This window comes from Ascidiella aspersa, chromosome 3 (genome assembly GCF_963924565.1).
Source record: "Ascidiella aspersa chromosome 3, kaAscAspe10.2, whole genome shotgun sequence".
Classification (NCBI taxonomy): Eukaryota; Metazoa; Chordata; class Ascidiacea; order Phlebobranchia; family Ascidiidae; genus Ascidiella; species Ascidiella aspersa.
The window spans coordinates 12,570,565-12,592,724 of NC_139449.1; the positions used below are offsets into that span (position 1 = coordinate 12,570,565).

Sequence of the window (22,160 nt, forward strand, 5' to 3'; positions counted from 1 at the left end):
CCGTCGTGTATATGGAACAATATAAGCAAGCTAAAATCGACATAGCTTACCACTTTCCGATGGAGTTGTAAAGAACGAAAGCAATAACAGCAGATTCAGCAAAATTTCCAATCCTGCATAATCAATCAAATACTTTGTTTAAATATGGAAATAGCATAGTTTCTTAAAAAGGCTTGATCTTTTTTATTTCAAGCACTTTTTTTATTTTTTAACATGGATGTCCTATGTTTAAAAGGGAATTATAACTGACATTAGGAACAAAGAAAAATACGTAAGCCGCGTTTTGCCTTCAAGTCACTACTATGTTAATATGTCTTTCTGTAAAAACACGGTACTGGAGCTAGGGTTCAAGTAAGTTTTCTTTGTAACATTACCACATTACTTTTTAAAGTAATTTTTCATTTTAGCTAGGCGAATACCGTAGATTTGGAGCTTTCTGATAAACGCAATATTTCACGTAAAACATTATACTTTTCGTTTTGTTAATATTTCGTATTGTCATTCATGTCTTGTGTAATAATTCTGAATTGTTAGCTAATAGTTACCTGCGGCGTAACCATTGGATTCGTGACGCAAAATATTAGTGCTTTGAAACATTCTCAACCAGCTAAGCTGCCAATCTTTTTTGGTGGGTCGTACATTTTTTAGCGAGATATTTCAATTTTGGTTAGAACAAATTAAAGTTACAACTTCTTCGACTATACACGAGTGTTTCGCAACTTTTTGCCGCGACCAAAATCATACGCGTAAGTTAACGGCGAAATATAATTAATATGAGCCAAGCCTTTGTATTGCTTTCACAATGTTCCTACATTTTTAAATAAACCTACTGATGTAAACTCCTTAGTCGCCACCAAACCAAATCAAACAACATTTGTTTTGGCACAACTATACAAATCAATTTAAATATCAAATAATATAATCAATTTTTCGCCAATTCCGTATACCAGAAGTACTGTGAGTGTAGATATGTATCTTTATTTCGATACTAATTTGGGTGAAAAAAAAGGTATTTTTGGATATTTTCACAAGAAATTTTAGCAGACAAAGCTCAGCATAGCAACAAAGTAGTTTAAAAAAAGCTTAGCCACGTAATATTGGAAAAAAAGGGATAAAATGTTGATGCTTATGTAGGCTTAGGTCATTATTATTATAACAGCAGTGTTGCGTACTAAGTAAAGCCGTTTTGTTATGATTGAATTTAAGCGTGTTTCAATAATTTTGGACTATTAAGATTAAATATGATTTACCTGAATTAGTGTAGTTACAGTAATTGTTAAAATTAACTTTCTTATTAAAAAATAAAAAAATTGTTACTTGAACCCAGCCCTAGTTGGGACAAAATAATAAAACAAAGACCAACCGGAATCAAAAATTAAATATACAGTAGCCTAGGATCTAAAGAGAGTATTTTGAGGCAACAATGCAATGGAATTTTTAAAACAGTGGTTCCAACCAGGGGCGGATGAAATTTTTCGCTTGGAGGGGCTTCGTAAAATATTTTAACAGATGACCTCACTTTTACAGACGATAACCGTGTCATAACGTTATTTCAAAAAATAGGCCACCTTAATAAACTCCTGTTCTTTGTCAAAATTGTGCACCAATGTCCGAATGAAATCAAGTATATAAAGAAATTCAAGGAGGCAAGGCTCTCGCGATAACATTTGCGACTACTCTAGGTTTTAATTACCGCTTTTCCTTTTTTTCCTTTTAAACTTTGCCTTCAGAGAAGGTGTGATGTATATATCGGTATCGAGATAGTTTGGACAAACAAGTTGCAAGCCATTTACCCAATTCTCTGTATGGTATTACAAAGCCATCATATAAGTTAAATTGCTACAGGCGACAAAAAATCGTACAATGCATTTATCTTGTTAAACTTCAAAGATTTATTAATATACATCGTTAAAACTATTACAATTACATCTAGTTAAATAATTACCTTTATGTTTCAAAATAAATCTAATATCCTAAAATATAAGACAATTAATTAACCTTACCAGCATGGACAACGCTAATATTTCTTCCACTGTTGAACGGCGACATTATTTGTTGTTGTTTTTTGTTACATACAACTACACATTAACGCTACAACTTCACATTAACGAAGATCCCTAGAAGTTAACTGCGAAAGTCGTTAAACATGTATGGTACATAACACTGCCAATCTGGCAATCACTACTATAAAAGGGCCCTTTGTTCGATCTCAGCGATTTGTGCGGTTAAGGGCGTCATTGCTTATTGGTTGTTCTTTAAATATTTTAATAACCATATAGTCATTGGTGGGATTCAGCCGGTTCGCACCGGTTCTATCGAACCGTCTCACGAAATTTTATGAGATCAGCGAATCGGTTAGCATTACTGGTTATTGCCAAAGGAATTTTGCATCTTATCTGAAAAGTAGTTAACGTGTTTTTTTTTAATGTGAAATGCAATGCTCAAGTTCGCACGTAAAATAGTGTTAATTTTTTATAATTCTAATAATTTTCCTTTAGTTTGTCTGAAAATTGCATTGTTGCATCACAAGTAAGTCAAGAGACGACTGCTGCTTTTCATTGTGGCTGTTAGCAATGATGATATTCAGCCAGTTTCAATCTTTCGCTGGAACGTGCATCCTGTTATTGCAACATACTTTAATGATTGCCGAAAAATATGACTTTTGTGATAGAACCGGCTGACAAAAAATTTGAGTCCCACCACTGTAAATAGCTATACATACAAAACGAAATCTTTTTCCAAATGCTATTACCCTTTATCTTACATATGCGGCATACTTCTACTTTTACATGGTGGTTTGGTGCAAACAACCTCCACCCATCACAATAAAACTTCGCATCTCAGTCACCGAATGTTAAAATTTAACTATGTTTGGGATCAGGACCGGATTAAGGTTAAGACGGAACTGCTAGTGTAAAGCCTATTAATTTCCTATTGGAATATTGAAAAACAAATCAGCTATGAGTATTAAAACAATCAGCTGTCAGAAATCACGTTATAACATGGCGTCATAACTCTAATAATATTCGAAAGTGCCTTATCGAACAAACTGCGGTGCTGTACAATTATGCAACTGTGCACAAATCGCGAAAGAGTCTGCTTTCAATTGGTTTTATATGGCAAAAACTTAGAAATCGGTTTACTAAATGAGTTCTTCCAACCGCAGCACCCTGGGGTGCCATTTCTAATGCTTCAGGGTGCCAAGAGATATTTGAGAATAATAAAAAATCTGATTTTTGCTCCTACAACTTTTTTTTGTAAAGATTAGAGTGAAATAAATCAAATTATAACTTCCTACATTGTGTAGAGTTAATGTGTGTAATTGTTCCAGTTCCGTTTATTGTGACATTTAAAAAAAATGTAATTTAAAAAGATCCGATGAAACATGAACACACATATGTGGGCTTACAACTGAAATCTAGCTTTCGTTATATTAATGATATGTAAGCCGTAACCGTTGGTCAAAAAGTAGCTTCAGAAGGGCTAGATTTCAGTTGTAAACACACATATGTGTGTTCATGTTTCATTGGACAATGATAAGGTACTGTGAATCCCCTTCAATTGAAGTTGCTTGTACTAACAGATTGAGCAAGCATTGGCGTATGGCTGTTTCTCGACTCGTTCCCTTCTGAGCCTGCATAGCTCAGTTGGTAGAGCGACGGTCCCGGCTTGACCGGAGGTCGTGAGTTCGTACCTCACTGCAGGCTAGTTGTTTTTCTAGTCTGTCCTGCTTGCATCATTGATCGACAGATTCGGTGAAGATTCTGCAATGGCTTTCGGTATACGAATGATATGTTATGAGCCTGCATAGCTCAGTTGGTAGAGCGACGGTCCCTGCTTGACCGGAGGTCGTGAGTTCGAACCTCACTGCAGGCTAGTTGTTTTTCTAGTCTGCTCTGTTTGCATCATAGATCAACAGATTCGGTGAGTCTGCGATGGCTTTCGGTGTACTAATTATACGTAAGCCGTAGTCGTTGGTCAAAAAGCAGCTTCGAAGGGCTAGATCTCAGTTATTTAACACACATATGTGTGAATGTTTCATTGAATAAATGATATGGTACTGTGGATCCCCTTCTATGAGGTTGCTTGTACTAACAGATTGAGCAAGCATTGGCGCATTGTTGTTTCTCGACTCGTTCCCTTCTGAGCCTGCATAGCTCATTTGGTAGAGCGACGGTCCCGGCTTGACCTGAGGTCGTGAGTTCGAACCTCACTGCAGGCTAGTTGTTTTTCTAGTCTGCCCTGCTTGCATCATTGATCGACAGATTCGGTCAAGAGTCTTCAATGGCTTTCGGTATATTGAAAAGATCCGTTAATTATTTTATGTTATGTTCATATTAAGACGGAAAAGATTTTCGCGCAGCGGACAAAATACTTTATATAATATAAGCAGGGCCGCGGAGTCGGGTAAATATACCCCGAGTCCAACTCCGGCAAAACCAGGGGTTCCCAACCGAGGGTACTCGTACCCCCAAGGGGTTCGAGATTGAACATCAAGGGGTAGGAAGATCCTTGGGCCACAGAGCAGCTTTTCGAACAGATTTAACAGTACAGTTTTATTTTGGAATTGTAAATTACATTATGGCATTACAGTCTTTGCATTAAAAAAATCAATTATCTACAAACATTTGTTATTATTTAATAAGAAACCTCATTGTCTTATAACAATGCGCTATTTTAACTGTAACGTCCGTCTTCAAGTGATTTAGAAATTAATATGAATTTAGCTGTTGTCAGCAATCAACAACTTATCACAAAGTTAGGAACAAAATGCACGGATAAAGGCGTTCAATATACTGTTGCTGTAAATCTGCTACAAGCTGTCCACTATTATTCACCTCTGGAACTAAAGTTTAAAATACAGTTTTTTGGGGCACACAAATTGGTTATGCCTCCGGAGACATTGACCGAACAATTTATGAAACAAATTTAGGCATGGGTCTAGAAAATAAAACATTCTAAAATATTATATCTTAATTTTCTTTGAGTAAAATCGACCATCATTTGAGCGAATTTTATCAATGAAGTCGCAACAAAGGTTAACGTTTAATAGAGGTACAAAAGCAATGCAATTGGGCAATATATATCTACAAATTCCATAATAATTTTTTGGGGGGTACGAAGAATACTCTGACCTGACAAAGGGTACGAGCAGCAAAAAAGGTTGGAAACCCCTGGGCCAAATGTTTGATTTTGTCGAGTCCCGATTCCGGCTCCGATTCGTCAGCCTGTATTCCGCCATTTACGTAACTAAATACGGTGGATATTCAGTAATCCCGGTATAGGCCGGTCTATAAATTCATTCACTCACCATACATGGTTGAAAAATATTCCACCATATGCGATTCCGCCTTTACAATTTACATTTGGCGGCCATCAATATTTGGTACTGCACATACGCATTACGCACGTCGGACTCGGGACTCGGGCAATTTTACGTGGTCTTACTGGAGTTCCGAGTCCGACTACGATTCCGCAGCCATGAATATATGTTTGCAAAACAGTTATTTTTCATATAGTGGCATTGTCCGAAGCACTGCACCCTTTCCTCGAAGCGGCCTAAAGTAACATGACCTCCTTGCCAACCCTGGTGCCTGTTGAGTAATAAAACGAGAAAAAATGCTCTAACGGCACGATTAATATAATTAATCAATATTCCGCGGGCCACAGGTAATGATGTTTCAACATGATGAGGCCGAAAAGCTAACCGAACCAAGCGTCACATTCAGGATTATAGAATTTATTGCGCAAGCAAGGCCACCCTAAAAAACATCTAACCTGCGGTAATGTCCAAACTCATGACCTCCGGACGACACATTTAAGTACAAAAAACATATGAAAACATGCATAGTTGCAAATATTTGCAAATAGCACTATGGCCAACTAAACCTGATCTTGCTCACACTTTGGGAACCAGCGGAATAAACGAATAACCCAATTTGTATCATAATCAGATAGCACAAAGGTTTAGATACAATGTAAAAATTAACAATGTCACGAATACCGTTAAGCATGTTAGCGCAAATTTAAGCAGAAGCAATGCAATGTACAGTGCTTTATTTCTAATTCACTTTCTAAAATTAATTCGTTGTTAGATACTCTCGTTGAAACCATAAGTTTACCAGGTAATTGCATCCAGCATCGTAGCAATTTAGCAATACAAACAGTTATGAATATAGCTGCACAATAAAGGAAATCAAAGCAAATATCAGGTGAAAAACAGTTCAAATAATAAAATTCGAATAACAACGTTTAATTTCATAACATTTCAGTCATCTACTTCAGTTTAGCCTAAAATCTAACCAATATGATGACATTAAAGTATTTTTTTTTTGCGAAAAGTTATACCACAGGAGAAACTTTTAACATTGCCCTTTGGTAGATAAACCCTAACTCAATATGTAATGTTTAATTTTCGTTATTCTACTGATCGGTAAACTTCGTCGTCCATTGAATTATTTGTTAGTATATTTCAGCTAATCTGTTAAAAAAGTATATAAAACTTTATAAAATACTTAACAAAGGATGAGGGCCTTCAGAAATTAAAAATACAACCTATTCTAAATAACTATTGCTTGACAGCAGGATAGTAATCAACATAAAATAAAAGGAAATTCGAGTTTGACAAGTTGCTGAAGATGATGCAGACCAGTTACCACACTTTGGAAAGTTGGAAGGAATGTTGTTAACAGGGTGTTTTCCTCCGACCCGTATTGCTACCATCATTCCTGAAATTTTTTGAAGGCTTAAGGCTTTATCAAGTTTTATTGTACGATGAGATTTTATACCATTTTATTGCACGGAATGTCATCTTGGTATATATGTATGTACTGGGGTATAAACAGAACATCCGCGAAGAGGGCGCGATTCATCATTTTTGTTTAGGGGGAACATAAAACATTTTCTGACATGACGTCAAAAATTTAACTAAAAATGTTACATCACAAGTAGTAACCTTAATACTACCACGCAGTCGGTTTATTTTGATTTTTAGGTTGGACAGGCGCTTAAAATACACAAGCCACAAATATACAAAGATGTAAGGATTTAATCTTTTTGCGAAAGAGCAAACAAATTGATTTTAACAATCTTTAAAGAGTCGCGGTGTCACGCTTGCATGGTCACATTGAAAGGTTTAGAAAAACACTTTCGGAAAGCGCTATAAATATTATGAAGTTTAGGCTGGTAAAACATAGTTGGCTTTTATTTTAAATTTGTATCACAAAAAGGACCATTAATGACATTTAAACGACGGAAAACCTTCAGCCCGTCGCGAAAAAAACACCTTGATAATATCATCGTGTTAAATTGGCAAAATTTTACTTACACGCGCGTCGTCCGGTGGCTAAGCGATTTTATCAAAATTGCTCGAAAAACATAAAATATATAGTTGGGGCACGAGGCATTCGACTTCTTTTCATCGTCAATTTTTTTTTATACAAAAGGAAAAAATATGTAGTTGGGGGCATGAGCCATCGCACTTCTTTTCATCGTTAATTTTTTTTTTTTATACAAAAGAAAAAAATATGTTGTTGAGGGCATGAGCCATCGAACTTCTTTTCATCGTCAATTTTTTTTTATACAAAAGGAAAAAAATATGTACTTGGGGGCATGAGCCATCGCACTTCTTTTTATTGTCAATTTTTTTTTTTACGAAAAGGAAAACATATATAGTTGGGGCACGAGACATTCCACTTCTTTTTATCGTCAATTTTCTTTTTACGAAAAAAGGATAAAAGTATATATTTGGGGGCACGAGGCATTCCACTTATTTTTATCGTTAATTTTTTTTACAAAAAGCAAAAACATATATAGTTGGGGTACGAGACGTTCCACTTCTCCCGAATTAGTTCCACCCAAGTTCGTGAAGTAATAGCTCATGTGATTGAGGGATTAATTATATAGACAACCAAATAAACTAATTATTATATCTAAGTAGCCTTGTTACAAAGACACAATTCCACGTTGTTCTTCCGAGTTAAAAATACATATTCGTCGTGTCTCACCGGCTTCCAAATGAAATGCCAAATGACAGTGGAACGCCCAGACTCCCGGATTATCGGCTACAAAGCGCAGAACAGCATAACCTCCGTCGGGAATAATCACTGTATCTTTCATCACAGGTTTGTTGAGGTTAAAAGTCATTCCACCACCATAGTACATTGACTTTACCATCGCCGTACTAATACTGCTGTTAACCCTGAAAGAGAAATAGTCCAATAAAATAAAAGCAAAAACCAAAAGGGGCTTACAATAAAGTGATGTATACAAACCTATAAAAGTACACTAATCACTGTACTGCTGCACTCGTTTAATGATTCACAAAAAGTGGAAACTGACAAATTTGAAATGTTGCCTGGATATGTATAAAGCGTATCGGGTAATGTTTTCATACTAATATTATTAAAAAAACATTGGTCGGGAGTTTAGGCGCGCTAATCGTCTAAAAACTGATTTAACCTGGTCTATTCTATACAGTAAGAAAGCCTGGCAAGTAATATGTTTTATAATTTTCGAAAAACAAGTCGTAACGACTACGCATACAAAGTATTGCCTCGAAAACGAATTCTGGGCTCTAGAAATTATCCTCGCTTAAATTCAATGGTTTGAAATAACAAAATTCAAAATGGAACACCTGTTGACTTCTTTACCCAACAAACGCTAAGTTAGGTTTTTACTAAACTATGCGCTCCGCACAGGACCGTAACTATATACGACCAGTTCAGCCGCTGCACTCAAACAGGGCCCATGGTAGAGGAACAACCTTATTTAAACCTCTTTTTACTACTTTTTTAATGAGATTTAATAAAATGTTTGTATGTTGTTGTTGTTTTATTGCTGCTAGAAATACCGTACTTGGCCATGTCCATAACGGCAAAATGTTGCCCATGTAGATGCATGGGATGTCCTGCATTAAACGTAACTCCTTCGTCAAACACGACCAGGTCAACCAGTTGTCCTACTTCCACATCCAGTATTTGAGGGCACGCTTTAAACTACAGATGTTAAGTTATAAAAGTGTGAAAGTGATCTAACTACATGAAGAAATATACAAAATAAAACATAATTAACTTTTGTTAAGTCGTTTTTAAAATCTATTTTAAAACATTTATTTATCCACTTACTTCTGTGGAATCTTTAAATTTGCAAAACGTTGATTGGTCGAGATCGGCACCTTGACTAAGAAGAGGTGAACTTGTTGACTTCCAACTTATATTGTTGATTTGCGGTGAATAAAGATGATCGTTGCGAGGCACTAAGCTTATGGGATACAATTCTGGGTCGTTGTAATTGGGATTGTCAACCTATCGTAACGTTAAACCATTTTAGAAGTATTTATCCAATTGTCCTACGTAAAAAAATAGAGGAATTTAACTTACTTTTTTAAAATCAAAACCATAAAATTGAACTACATCTGGGCTTTCTGAAAATCTCGGATCAAGTGGGTATATCGTGGACAAACTAGATACAAATACTATTTCTTCGGTCTCCTGTTCGTTTAATGGATTCAGCACCTTCGACATATTGGAAGGTTTGCTTGTCGGTTGAACGTTTTCCCCAATTGTGGAATATCTGACAATAATTTAACATTGTTGAACGAGTGTCAGTACGTTCAGCGTAAGCAATATTATAAAAATTTACAGCAAGGAAACAAAAATACAAAATGGTGTGTATGGGCACCAGTAAGGGCGCCCGCCGCTTGTCTGCATAACGGATGTTGTTTAACTGCCCTTTAGAAGGCAGTATATATTGTTTTGCGCTTTAGGCAAAATTTTACGGTATTTCTTGCGAAACCACATACATCTGTTGGGTAAATGGTTCACAACTTGTTTGCGATATAATCAATATGTCATGCCTTCTCTAAATTAAAAGTTGGGTTATTTAAACCTATAATCAACGCAAAAAAAATCGAGCTTGGCGCAAACAGTTTTCCCCTTAAACCAAATCAGTAATTACGCTTTGATGTATAGTAAACAGGTTCGCAATAAATAATCTCAAAGAAAAAAAAGAGTATTTAGATGGGGTCAAAGGTCAATTAATTTGTTTATGTCATAAATAATCTCGTTAATGTTTAAATGAATAGTTTCTTCAGCTTGATAGGGGTCGGCAACCTTTTTCTAGTCGCGGGCCAAAACCAAATTCAGAGAGGTCTCTGTGGGCCGCATAAAACGTTAAATAAGAATTGTGTTATTAAAATGTTAGAACCACTGTTGATCAGACGGGCCTCGGATTTTTTTGCACTTAAAGACGTGTTTGATTACATTTAAAGAGGCACTCAATTGTTGGGGCAAAGCGCGAAAAAAATCGCTTGCTTGGTTTAAACTTCGAGTCCACATTTCGTCATCCATATTCTAATAAAAATTGTAATAAAACTATTTGACGAAACACGATAACTTTAATGGTTAATCTTGTTCAGTGTTTATTACCCTTTCGAAGTAGCGAGCAAAGCGAGGGCGATTTTTTTGGTATACCGGCATTTCTTCTAAATTTCTTGCTTGCAAGTTTTTATTACATTGCCGGAAATAATAAAAAGTTAAAAAATAGATGACAATGTTTTTTCATGAGTTTTCCGCTTTTGCGCGACGCACTTGTTAGCCTTCCACGCCGCAACGGTAAAGAAGCGCTGATCTATAGTTAAACGTAAACAAACCGTATTATATAAGGCCATTCGCGCAAAGCGAGAAAATTTTTCGCACACAGATATAGTTAAGATAGTCAAAAAGTAGGTGAAATTGGCTCGTGTCTAGTTCGTCAAAGAGGCTTCAGGCCGGATGAATTGCTTTGGCAAGCCGGATACTGCCCGCGTGAGGTAGGTCGCCGACCCCTGACTTAGGAACTAGTAAAGCAGTCTTCATCCCGTTTAATGGTATAAACGATGGATGACCAACTTCGACACTTTATCCCGTTTTAAGCGGTTCACCTTTCATACGGCTATACCATTTTTAAAATATGAAAGATGGCAACGATGTTCAAAATTTGCTGTAAATTTGGGACGTTTTAAAAAAAATTGATATAAAATTTTAATGTCGATTTTTCCAAATAGTGAATCTCAGATAAAACCTAAGTTGTTTGATTGCCTTATTAGTGCAGCGATTTCACCTTATGAGCACGCAGTATATTAATCAAAATATTGGTGGGTCTGTCATTTAGAGTCTTCGTTTAAGACCAGGTAAAACATTAACCTGACAACGGCCACTTGCGACTGGTTACGACAGTCTGCCATTCCTTGTACGCGAAACCAGTAGGCTGAATCCGATTGGTCGGCTTTCAAAATAAAATCGAATCGCTCCCCTCCGTGAACAACCAGCGCTGAGACCAGTAAAGGTTCAACGTCAATTCCATCGGTCGCTATTATTGTCAAGTTGTGCTCGTCGATTGTTAGCTGAAAATTACCTCTTATTAAATAAGTAAATTGCTTTAATTTAACCGCTTTAAATTACAAAGGCCTAAACCAGAAATTATATTTAAAATATTTTATATAAATGAGAATAACCTTATTTTGTATAAATACCTGAAAAGGACAGAATACAGCTGCGTTGCTAATGATTCTAAATCTGTACCGTTGGCCTGATATCACGTTAAACTCAGTCAGAGGTACTGTGTAGTTGGTCCCATTCCTCAAAACATTCTGAAAATAAAATAAAAAAAGGTTGTAAACCTACACAAAAATATAGAAACTTAAAAAGACAGAAATTGAGTTTTGTTCTTTAGCTAATACTTCCATAATATTAACGTTTTACGTTCTATACAGCAACATGTGCTAAAAAAGATTAGAAGAATATACGTTTTGGAACATTTCAGTGGCTAACTTAGCTTTGTTAACAATTATTTTAACCCATTGACGTTATACTGACTATTTGATTGTTTCAGGACCAATGTATTTTAATACCATTATTTTTATTCGATAGCAGAGTATAATGTTTTAAATTGTAGAGATGACGAAATGTCCACTATACACGTAATTTCATCCCGCACCGATATCCCCAATTTCTCTGAATTGTTATTCGCATTAGGTTTGATCTAATAAACCAGACATTTATCGCATCAGTTGTTGTGAATATTATAATAATTTTCGTAAAAGGTATCTAACGCTAACTAACACTAATTTGACCCAACATGAAACCGATAAAGTCGAATAAATATTCAACTTCTGCGTGGCGTCAGCTGTTTTAACTTCCTGGTGGTCAGACTGATACCCGATAAGGTCCTTAAGTCAAACAACAAATTTGATAAACTATTTTTCATTTTACTAATAACTCACGCATTCGTTACGCATTTTCGGCGAATTCCACCACGATGCATCAGGAAGCTTATATCTATTTTATGCTCATGTTTTTTTTTCAGAAAAAAATATTCACAACCATCGTGGCATTTATTTCAACGACGGGTATTTGTTTTTACAGCAAAAAAAGCGCCAAACTATACGATCGTTTAAAAAAGGAGTTTTTAGTTATGCGAACGTAACCTACCTCGTAGTAACCCCTGGCGTTTATCAGCATACTTTCTCCTTTGTTGTTTCCCGACGAGTGGTGGTGCATAACGTACTTTTCCATGGTCATCTGGTGCAACCAATCTCCAATCATCACAGTATAGTTGCTGTTATCTAATTTAACGAAATGTTTGAATGCCAACTCGAGTAATTGCTTCATATAAGCAAGTAAAAACATATGCATACCAACATCGTAGAGATTGGCATGATGGTCCACGCTGGGTCTGACCACAAGTGGACCAGCAACACCATCAGAACGTTGAAAGCCTGCGTGAGCGTGCCACCAATGGGTGCCTGAAAAAAATATTTAATATTATAATTATTTTAATTTTTAAAATTATATAAATTGAACGCAAAATCATTAGTTTTAAATGATGTAGGGGAAGGCAGGGCAAAATTGACCCCTTAAGCCTTAAGGGATAAATGCCATATTTCGAGTTTCACAAAATATTTTTTGATGAGTAGGATATCAACTGAAAGGTCTTACTGAAAGTTACTCCTATGCTAAACAAAGACCACTATAACAAGCGACATTTGTTGTCGATTTTTGCACGGAGCAAAACGGACTCCTGGCAGGGCAAAACGGACCCCACTAAAATATAATTTAATTGCCTTGTTGTGTGGAATTGCCGAATCAAGGATTTGTGTTTAAGGGGCGCATAAAAAAATTAGAGATATTTTTAAAGTTAAGTTACGTCAGAACGTGAGGTCATAATTCAAGTGATGGTATACATGGCGCCTTATAGGTTGAACCGCTGTACCTGTGTGGACACCGCTGTACCTGTTCAACACCTGAAGGTGAATTATGCTCCTACTTTCGAAACTCAGACTGATAACCATTGCGTCCCATCTCTTATAAGTAATGCTTGAATTGCTTCTCAGTCACATTAACTAAAGATGATATAAGCTCGTATCGAAACGTCTTAATCAAGATGTTGTCGATTTACGCGACCTTTTTGGCTTTGCAATTTATTATCAAGCTATAAAATCTTTCAAATTAAAAAGCCAACTGTTTCGGATTAATAAACAGCTGCCCTTACCTACAAATTATTTAGCAAAAAAGTAACTTCGTCGTTACTTGAACTTTAGTAACAAACACATAATTCTACTTTGCTATCCTATATCAATATCCCCCAAACCCATTTTCTCCCCTCGCCGGTTTCTGCAAAATCGAATCTGCCTAATTTCGGGCCACAAACGGTTTTTCTACAATAGTCATTGTTCAGCAAAGAAATATTGACGCTGGCAATTTTGGTTAACGAGAAAAGAGAGGGGTCTGTTTTGCCCCGCTTTCCCCTACGCTTTTTTCGAGATGCAAATAGCACATAGCCCAACTTTGCGTACCGGTACTTAAAAGCAACGCATATGGATGTCTACTGTCCAGTTGGATCATAAAATCAAATTGATAATAACTATTACACAAAATACGTCGAGTAAGGTGAAACTATAACAGAAGGAAGCTTTGATTCTTAGCTGAGAATTCCACACTCGGAGAAATTTAGAAGTTTCAAAGGTGGGATTTGATATTTATTTGAGAATCTCTTTTTCAAATATGTGACTTGCTGTATCGTTTGTGTCTGTATTCATGGTGCAAAAAACTATTTTTCTATGCTGTTAAATATTTTAGTGGACTAAGCATCATCCTTTACGTTTTCATGTAGGATACGTATCGTTTCGTTTGGCTGTTCCTTACATAAAGTGCGGTCAAATTAGGGGTGGATCGATGGAAATGGCAGCGTGGTGGTATAAACGATGCCAATTGTTATCAAATGTTACCTTTTTTGATGTTTTAACAAATATTTTATCAAGCAAGGGCTAATATTTTTTGGGCAATGCGTCATGTAATCTTCTAAATAGGTTCTTCGAAACCGCATTGCAACTTAAAAACACTTGTTCGCTTGTACTTTCCAAAGCTAGTAGAATTAAAGTCTGAAAAACCAAGGCAAGCATTTTTTGTAAAAACAACAAAAGATTTTTGTAAAAACAACCTTTTGAAATTGCAATCACTTTTTTCAGATCAAATGTTAATGGTCAATGTTTTTTGACAAAATTCGCAAGCGCATTTGCGTATTGGTGACTTTATTAGAAATGAGCACTTCAAGATGAAACAATGCAAGTGTTTTTCGCACACGAGACAAAACCTACCATTAGGTGTTCCTTATTGTTTCGTCATAATGCGCTCTGTTTGATTTCTGCTATTTACACAAGTGCATATAAAAATGCTTTTATTAAAGGATCACTTGGCAAAGTTACTTTATGAAAATTTGGAACTAAAATAGCTGTTAAAAAGCTTGTAATTTTAAGAGTTTACTCTCTCTTCGTAATTACACGTATTATTTTTTAAAGAGGAAATTTAGTCCTAAAATGCGGTTGAAGGGGTCCACCGGATATAAAGGTCGACAACCACTGCAGTAAACTATAAGTAAAGTCCCATTCATACAGTTTCTAGAAATAGGCACCAACAGAACGCAAAGTAAAGTTAGAAAAGTAACACCCGCTAACGTTTATCGCAAGTGTTCGGTTTCATGCATTTAATAGTACAAAATAGATCAGATTTAACCCGAAATGTTAAAAAGGTTGATTTTACGAAATGGATAAAATTTAAGTTTTTGTTTAAGTTACCTATGTAAAATTGCTTGACACAATTAAGCACATAATTCTACTGTAAATTAATTTCTAGGGATTGTTGGAGGTTTGTTCTCTAAGTCTATCTAGATTCTAGAGGTTTTCGAACTACTCTCTTAACCCGTGGCTCCGTGAGGACGTCTCAAATGATCTGCGCAACATCCCTTATTTTCATTGACCAATAAATTAGGTTAGCCAGAGCACATAACAGTTCAGTTTTAAAGATAATAAATTAATTGTTGTTTGACAGCTTGCAAAAAGCGCCCACCTGTTGAAGTTCATAAACGACTGTTTTAGATCATAGCCTACTACGGCAGGCTAATTTAAGATTAGGATAGTGTATTGTGTTATTTAAACAATTTTGTTGTATAACGAAAATATTTTGAATTGGTGCAATGTCGTAGAGAACCAAATTATCAATGGCTTCATGCGGCCTATTTGTTCCCCGTGATGCCGTGTTTATTCTTCCTGTGGTAATTGTGACGTTTATTTGCTCGTCGATGCGCCTTAATCTATCAGTGTTATATAGTTTGGATTACTACTTTACTGCACTTAGTACCGAAGCAAAATTATTTGCAGCCAAATTTATCTAATTATTATTAAATTTATTTAATTAATATAAAATTGCATTGACAAAAAGGGCAACGTTCTGCCTTCCATTTTGGGGCTCGGTACTTGACATGGAATACATACAAATTAAAAAATTAGACATGGAATACATACAAATTTAAAAACTCATTATTGCCAGTCAAACCCGGGTGTTCGATTAAAATCTTTAGTAAACAGTTTAAAGTGTAGTTTAAATTAAAACCGAATTAGGAATCTTCCGTAGATTTGCCGACCCCTGATTTAGATCAAAATTTTTTATTTCCTCAACTTCTTTAAAATTTATTTACATTTTATTCAGCAGATCTGTTTTCTCTAGAAAATTATGATTGTAAGGGGAACAACAAAAGCCGCAGTTTTAACTATAGCTTTCAGACTACCATTTCTATAAAGATTTTCGAAATCTGAGGTCACGGCGGTCCACGATCGAGTTACACACTTATTTCAGGAAAGTTTATAAAGCTACAAGGTTTATTGTATACGGTCAAAAACCTGACTGGGTGTATATGTTTGTTGTTTTATTTTCTAACTATTTTTTCCCTACACTACCTTTGTGAAAGTAAAAAAATCTTTGAATTACACCGCGCCACACCTGGCAAGGTCTCGCGGTACACCGGTTGCAAAGCACTTGGCAAGACCACTGCAGTATTTTATGTTTGCCACAATCATTAGCAGCTTTACTGAACTATACGGTCTATCTCCCACCAACTTGGGAGACTATAATGAGAAAACGAAGCAAAAGCCTAACGCATGCGACGGAAATCTATCATTTTACAATTTAAATTAGAGGTTTGGGAATATTTTAGAGTATCTTAAAACATAGAGTTTCAAATACCTCTTTAATCCTAGTTTAGACTTTCATCGAGTTAAACTACCTCAACATAGGTTTGCCTGTAGGGGTCGGAAACCTATGACTCGCGAGCCACATATGGCTCTTTTGTGACGCCATACGGGCTGTTTTTTTGAAGAAAAATGCTTGCTTTTACAGAAAAATCTAAGTTATCATTTTTCAGCATGATCTGAACAAAACTTCACGCAGCCATGGCCGTTTACCTAACTTCAAATTTACTTTTTTAATACACATAGCAGTAAATCTCAGGCGCTACACGCGAATCCTATTTGTTTTTCGAGACTCTGTTGACCCGCTCTTAATATCCAAAATTCCATGTTCTTTCAACGGCACTCGGTAATAAAAGTTGTGCAAACTTGGCTAATTAATTTTCGGTGCATAGAATGTTCTGTCCTTTGAATGAGGATAAAATAAACGGCCCTGCTCAATTTACTGTTTTTTGCCAACCTATATAATGTTAAAAAAGTATTTATGGGAAATACAACCAAAAATATTTGGAATTTATTGCTCTCTTAGACAAAAAAGCCTGGGTTATAGCTAAAATGCTTGCTGAGTGTATCTAAGCCACACAACTTATATTCCCGCCAATACCTTTGACAAATAATAAATATGTTTACGTCATAATTGAAATAAAAAAAGTTTATATTATCTTACCTGCGGGGTTGGCTTCAAATTGATAAGTGAAAGTTGTGTGTGAAGTAACAGGGCATTGTGTCATCATTGGAACACCGTCCATCCACTGCGAACCATTTTGGTAAATTCCATGCCAATGAATGGCGGTACCTTCGCCGTTGTCCAGCAAATTTCTAACGTGTACTATCACTGTGTCCATGTGACACACCTGAAAATGCGATATATTTAAATACGCAACGAGTTACGTGTAACACAGCATAAATATAAACTGTGTCTGGAAAATTAAACGCAAAATGTCGCCAAGATGACATTGATGGTCGGCCATGGAAGCAAAGCAAAATTGTGAAATCCGTTAATCTCACAAGACGTAGGCGAATAACTGAGGTTACAAATTTACAATGAAATGCTAACAGTGGGACCTTAAATATTGGTTTGGACGCGGTTTAAAAAGTTCAGTCAAAGAGTTACTAAGATGTTTAAAATTAGAAAGCGGTACCTTGTTATACTCATTACTTTAAATTAAATGAATCTATATCTTTATTAACAGCAAAACTTTGCCTCATGATATTTTACACCACAACGGCAAACTAAGGATCTCGGGCCGGACCCAGCCCGGACCCAACCCGTTGCATTGTTATATACCGCAAGCTATTCTCAAAAGGTCAACCTTTAAAATGTGCCAGTTGCATTAAGGCAGTCATTTTCTGTCTATCTGTCGCGAGACATTCTCAAGTGTACCACAGAACTAATGTCAGTTAAGTTTAAATGGCTATTATTAAGTTTAAATGATATTAGATTGTTATACTTAGACTGCATACAACGCAGCCATGGATAAACACTAAATTCATTTTTACGTTAAGCCAATTGTTTCCTAACTTTAATACGCATTGTCCGATAAATCAGCAATGTAACGTGCTGTATTGTAAAAATTCAGCAAGATACCAGTTTTCCGTTTTTTTTTTGTTGGAGTAAATTCCATACTACTCAGTTGGAGAGAAGCAACCAAACGAACCTTTACGTTAAATGTCGAATTTTTCAAAAAGACAGTTACAAACAAATACTTCTTTACTGTGGTTATATTAAAGGCTATAATATATTATTTGCTAACAAAATGCTACAGTTTAGTGTTGAATTTTGGCCTATTTAAGTACTTATGCGAAAAAAATTGGGCTTTAGGCGAAAATCGTTTAACTTTTCCATACGATTTAGCAACTTTTATGCAATCGTTTTAGCATATATGGCGAAGACTTTTGTCGATTAACGATAGACGCGTAGAGTATAAAAATGCTTGATTTCCGTTTCATATTTTCGAACCAGACTTATTTCATGGCGTAACGTTTTTACCATGTGCCCTTAAACAAAATCTAGATCCTATTCCTTTCTGTAGAGTTCAGTCAATAGATTTATAAAATTTGTCAGCGTGTTAGCATTTATTTGAAAAGTCCGTGTGAATAAAAATACGCCTAAATGCAGCGTACACGCAATTTTTTTTGGGCCGCAACATCTTTCATAAATATAGCTGAGCAAATGTGTATGTGCGTAGGCTATGAGGACACACGTAGGGCGATATCTGTCCACATGTGGTGTGCCTCTTTACGGTTTACTAACTAAGAAATATGGCTCTTGGTCTCTGTCTGGTTGGCCACCTTTTCGGTGTGTCCAATACCTCACATTTTATTCCGATACACGATGCTTTGGGCAAAAAGTATCGTGATCCGATAACAAATGACGCTATTACTATTATCAAACAACAAAATAGACAAAATAAAAATGAAAACGAGTATTTTTTCAGATTATTCACACAGTTTGCTGTAGGGTTAAATGTCAAGTTATTACCACAAGTTACCCACTAGGACTACTGTACGTTTCGATATTTTAATTTTCGTGGAGCCGCTGTGTTTGATTGCAAATCATGGCCGAAATTCCTATATTTAACAGGTATCGGATAGGTACCAATATCACCCTCAAATTTGAATTTTGAATGTCCTCTTGTCAAATAAAGATTGCATCGCAACGTAAAAATTTTGCCCAACTCAAATAACATGGGCGAGAGGACCGAGAGGTGCTAGCAGTGTTTCATTTTATGCGAACGACTTGTGCGGCGAAAGGCCTTGTTTCGGGAAGTAATAAATAAACACATAAATCCCAAAAGTGTTTATTCTAAAATATCGAATTCCAGTCCCCCATTACCGAGGTGTTTTAATTTTTTTAACATACTTCAATAGACGGTCCGGGCATTTCTCTGTTAACCACCGTTATGGCTCTCGGGTAGCCATCTGCTGCAATGCAATGTGGTCGGAAGCAATCGGACTTCACAAATGGGCAGTCGTAGCATGCTTTCGACATGGTTGAGTACCTGAGCATAACGTATTGGCTTTACCGTAACAAAAAATAAAAATAAACACGCTTGCATTGCCAAAAGTTGGCGTAAAAGGCATTGATCAGTAAATTATTTGTTTAAATTTAAAAACGCCATATCTGCTAACAAAACGCTTATGTCCACAAAAAACATAATGTTTTCACTTAAACTGCAATTCGTTTAAGTTTTCTTTTAATTAATAGAGAAGACGGTTGCAAAAGACTAGCAGAAAATTAAATTACAGAAAAGTTAGTTTCCCCTTACAAACGCACTGTAAACGATAAGTAAAACTTAGTCGTAGCAATATACAACACTAACCATTGTAACGTAAATTGGTATTCGCAGGTCATCGGAGTTGTTTGTGGGCCACATGTTCGAACGCAAGGGTGACCTAAATTTCACTGGTTAGTGTAAAAAAATACCAAAAATGCTTTAGATGAACTTTACTTACCACCTTCCGATGTTGCAGTTAAAAAAGAAAGCATTACCAGTAGGAACACGCTGGGTTGCATTCCTACAAAAAAACAATAAGTTTCTTACAAGCGTATAGGATTAGTTTGCAAAAGCCCAAGACAGAAATTATAGAAATCTAGAAAACATACAAACCTACAAACGAATTTGAAAAAATGATTTTATGGAATTTAAACGTTTATCTTTGTTTTCAGAACAAAACATCCGCCTTATACCTAAATTAACTTCTCAGTGTGGTACATATGGAAATGCGACTGTCGTTGTACCGAAAAAAGAGCCATAATTATAGAAATGAAATTCGTTCACACATTTTTCGTGTTATTCTTATAATCTCAATTCTTAGGAATTTTGTCACGTTCAACATTATTCAACATTATTTACATTTCGTTTGGTTTTATAATTAGAACCTCAGTTTACCAAATAACATAAACCGACTTACCAATAAGATAACCATCAAGATTTCCCTTCACTTCGCACGCCGGCATTATTATTTTTGTCTACAGAAGCTCGCACAACGAAAAACTACCTGAGGGCAGGTTGGAATATCGTCAGAATGTTTGCGTAGTGCTCTGCGCACGAACTCTTTCTCGCTTGAAAAAATGTATTTCTTTGTCCCATTTAAGCCTTGGGTTTTGTTGCAAGGGGCGGCATTATTACTAGTGGACCGTATACAGTATACACCAGTGGTTCTCAACCTTTTTTATTTCCACGACCCACTTTTTGTTTCAAGGGGGTCTTTTGCTACCCCCTAAGTTTAGTGTAGTACACATAAACAAATTTGAATACCAATTAAAAAACGGAAAAAGTTAACATTTTCGGACCTGTCAAAAACGTGTTTTTTAGGTTTATATACTTTTTAAAGTTGCAGTTAAGGTCTTCATTGGCGTCATTAACCTTTTGTAACACGATAACGCAATGTTTAATAGTTGCGCTTTACATTTTTTATGTGCGCTCGACATCGCAGCCCACAACTGTGGACTAAACGCCCTCACAACCCAGGTTGGAAAGTTTGGCCTGCGCGGGGGATCCCCCGCGCAGTAGCACGTTCAGCCGCGGTCACAGACGCGCATTTCATAGAAAATGTGTTCAGCCGCGCAAATCTGACTCGAGCAAACGCGCAAACTTCTGTATGAAACTTGACAAGCACAAAAAAAAATTGGCGGGCCGCATACTGAAGTTGCATAACATTTTTTAACGCTAGTCTATAAGACGGATATAATATAATGCATCATAAAGAATCCCCTGCGAAACGCTGAAAACGCACAGTTCGGCGTTTTGGTCACGCATCAGTGGACAACGGTCACGTGTATAGTGACGTCAAATTAGGCAATATCGAGTAATATTGCATATTAAATGCTACACTATCAAACTTTTTAAATATTTAGCTGCGCCCGCACACCAACCAAAAATTGCGCAAAAATATTCTATGAACGCTGTAAGTTTAATATAATTTCGCAATTTACAACTTTCGGTAGCCTGATGGTTTATTTTCAGCCGCGCAAGTTCAAGTCGAAATTTTATTTTCAGCCGCGCATTTTTTCAGCTGCAAAACATCTCCCCCGCGCAATATCCAAAGTTTCCAATCTGGCTCACAACACGTTTGTTAATATCAGCTCGATAAAAATCACTGTGTCGAGCACGAACAATTTGTTGTGTGCCCAATGCATAAAGCCTCCTGAATTTACGGTTTAGCGCCAATTAAACCAATTAGACTCTCCAATGAAAAAAGACAAAAAACATGCGTTTAAATTTGCTTAAAAAGTGTCTTGAAAAATAATTCGCGGTCCAGATAAAATTGCTTGGCGGGTGGTAATCGTGGTGATGAAGAATTACCGGTGTTTTCCAACGTTGGCGGTACCACCCCCCTCATGGGCTTGAAAGAGTACAAGAGGCGTTGTGCACCTTCTCCTGATTTTGGGGCGATAAACCCAAATTAAGGGCGTTATATAATTTTATCATATTACAAATTATGTTTATAAGCTACAACTTTTGTTTAAAAACTTTTGTTTAGCAATGGTGGGATTCAGTCCGTTCGCACCGGTTCTATAGAACCGTCTCACGAAATTATGAGATCAGCGAACCGGTTAGAATTGTTGGTTACTGTCAATGGATTTTTGCATCTTATC

The 22,160-nt window shown here is 36.3% G+C and overlaps 1 protein-coding gene and 2 non-coding genes across 3 annotated transcripts; 1 reads left to right on the plus strand and 2 right to left on the minus strand.

Moving 5' to 3' along the window:
* Nucleotides 1-3,801: 3,801 nt before the first annotated feature.
* Trnaa-ugc (transfer RNA alanine (anticodon UGC)) lies at nt 3,802-3,876 on the plus strand. Its single transcript has one exon. It is a non-coding gene; the product is annotated as a tRNA-Ala (tRNA).
* Nucleotides 3,877-6,555: 2,679 nt separating this feature from the next.
* Nucleotides 6,556-20,519, minus strand: LOC146160234 (multicopper oxidase 3-like). The gene is made up of 14 exons (XM_083384906.1): nt 20,474-20,519; nt 20,015-20,077; nt 19,882-19,954; nt 19,422-19,560; nt 17,226-17,412; nt 12,677-12,784; nt 12,471-12,604; nt 11,513-11,629; nt 11,184-11,383; nt 9,381-9,573; nt 9,126-9,305; nt 8,857-8,996; nt 8,007-8,200; nt 6,556-6,728 (listed from the first exon to the last, which is right to left on the minus strand). Exons 1-14 carry the CDS (start codon nt 20,517-20,519, stop codon nt 6,556-6,558), a joined length of 1,947 nt encoding a protein of 648 aa, XP_083241032.1.
* On the minus strand, nt 12,297-12,373 carry LOC146160235 (small nucleolar RNA SNORD36). The gene has a single exon (XR_014494743.1). It is a non-coding gene; the product is annotated as a small nucleolar RNA SNORD36 (small nucleolar RNA).
* Nucleotides 20,520-22,160: the final 1,641 nt, after the last annotated feature.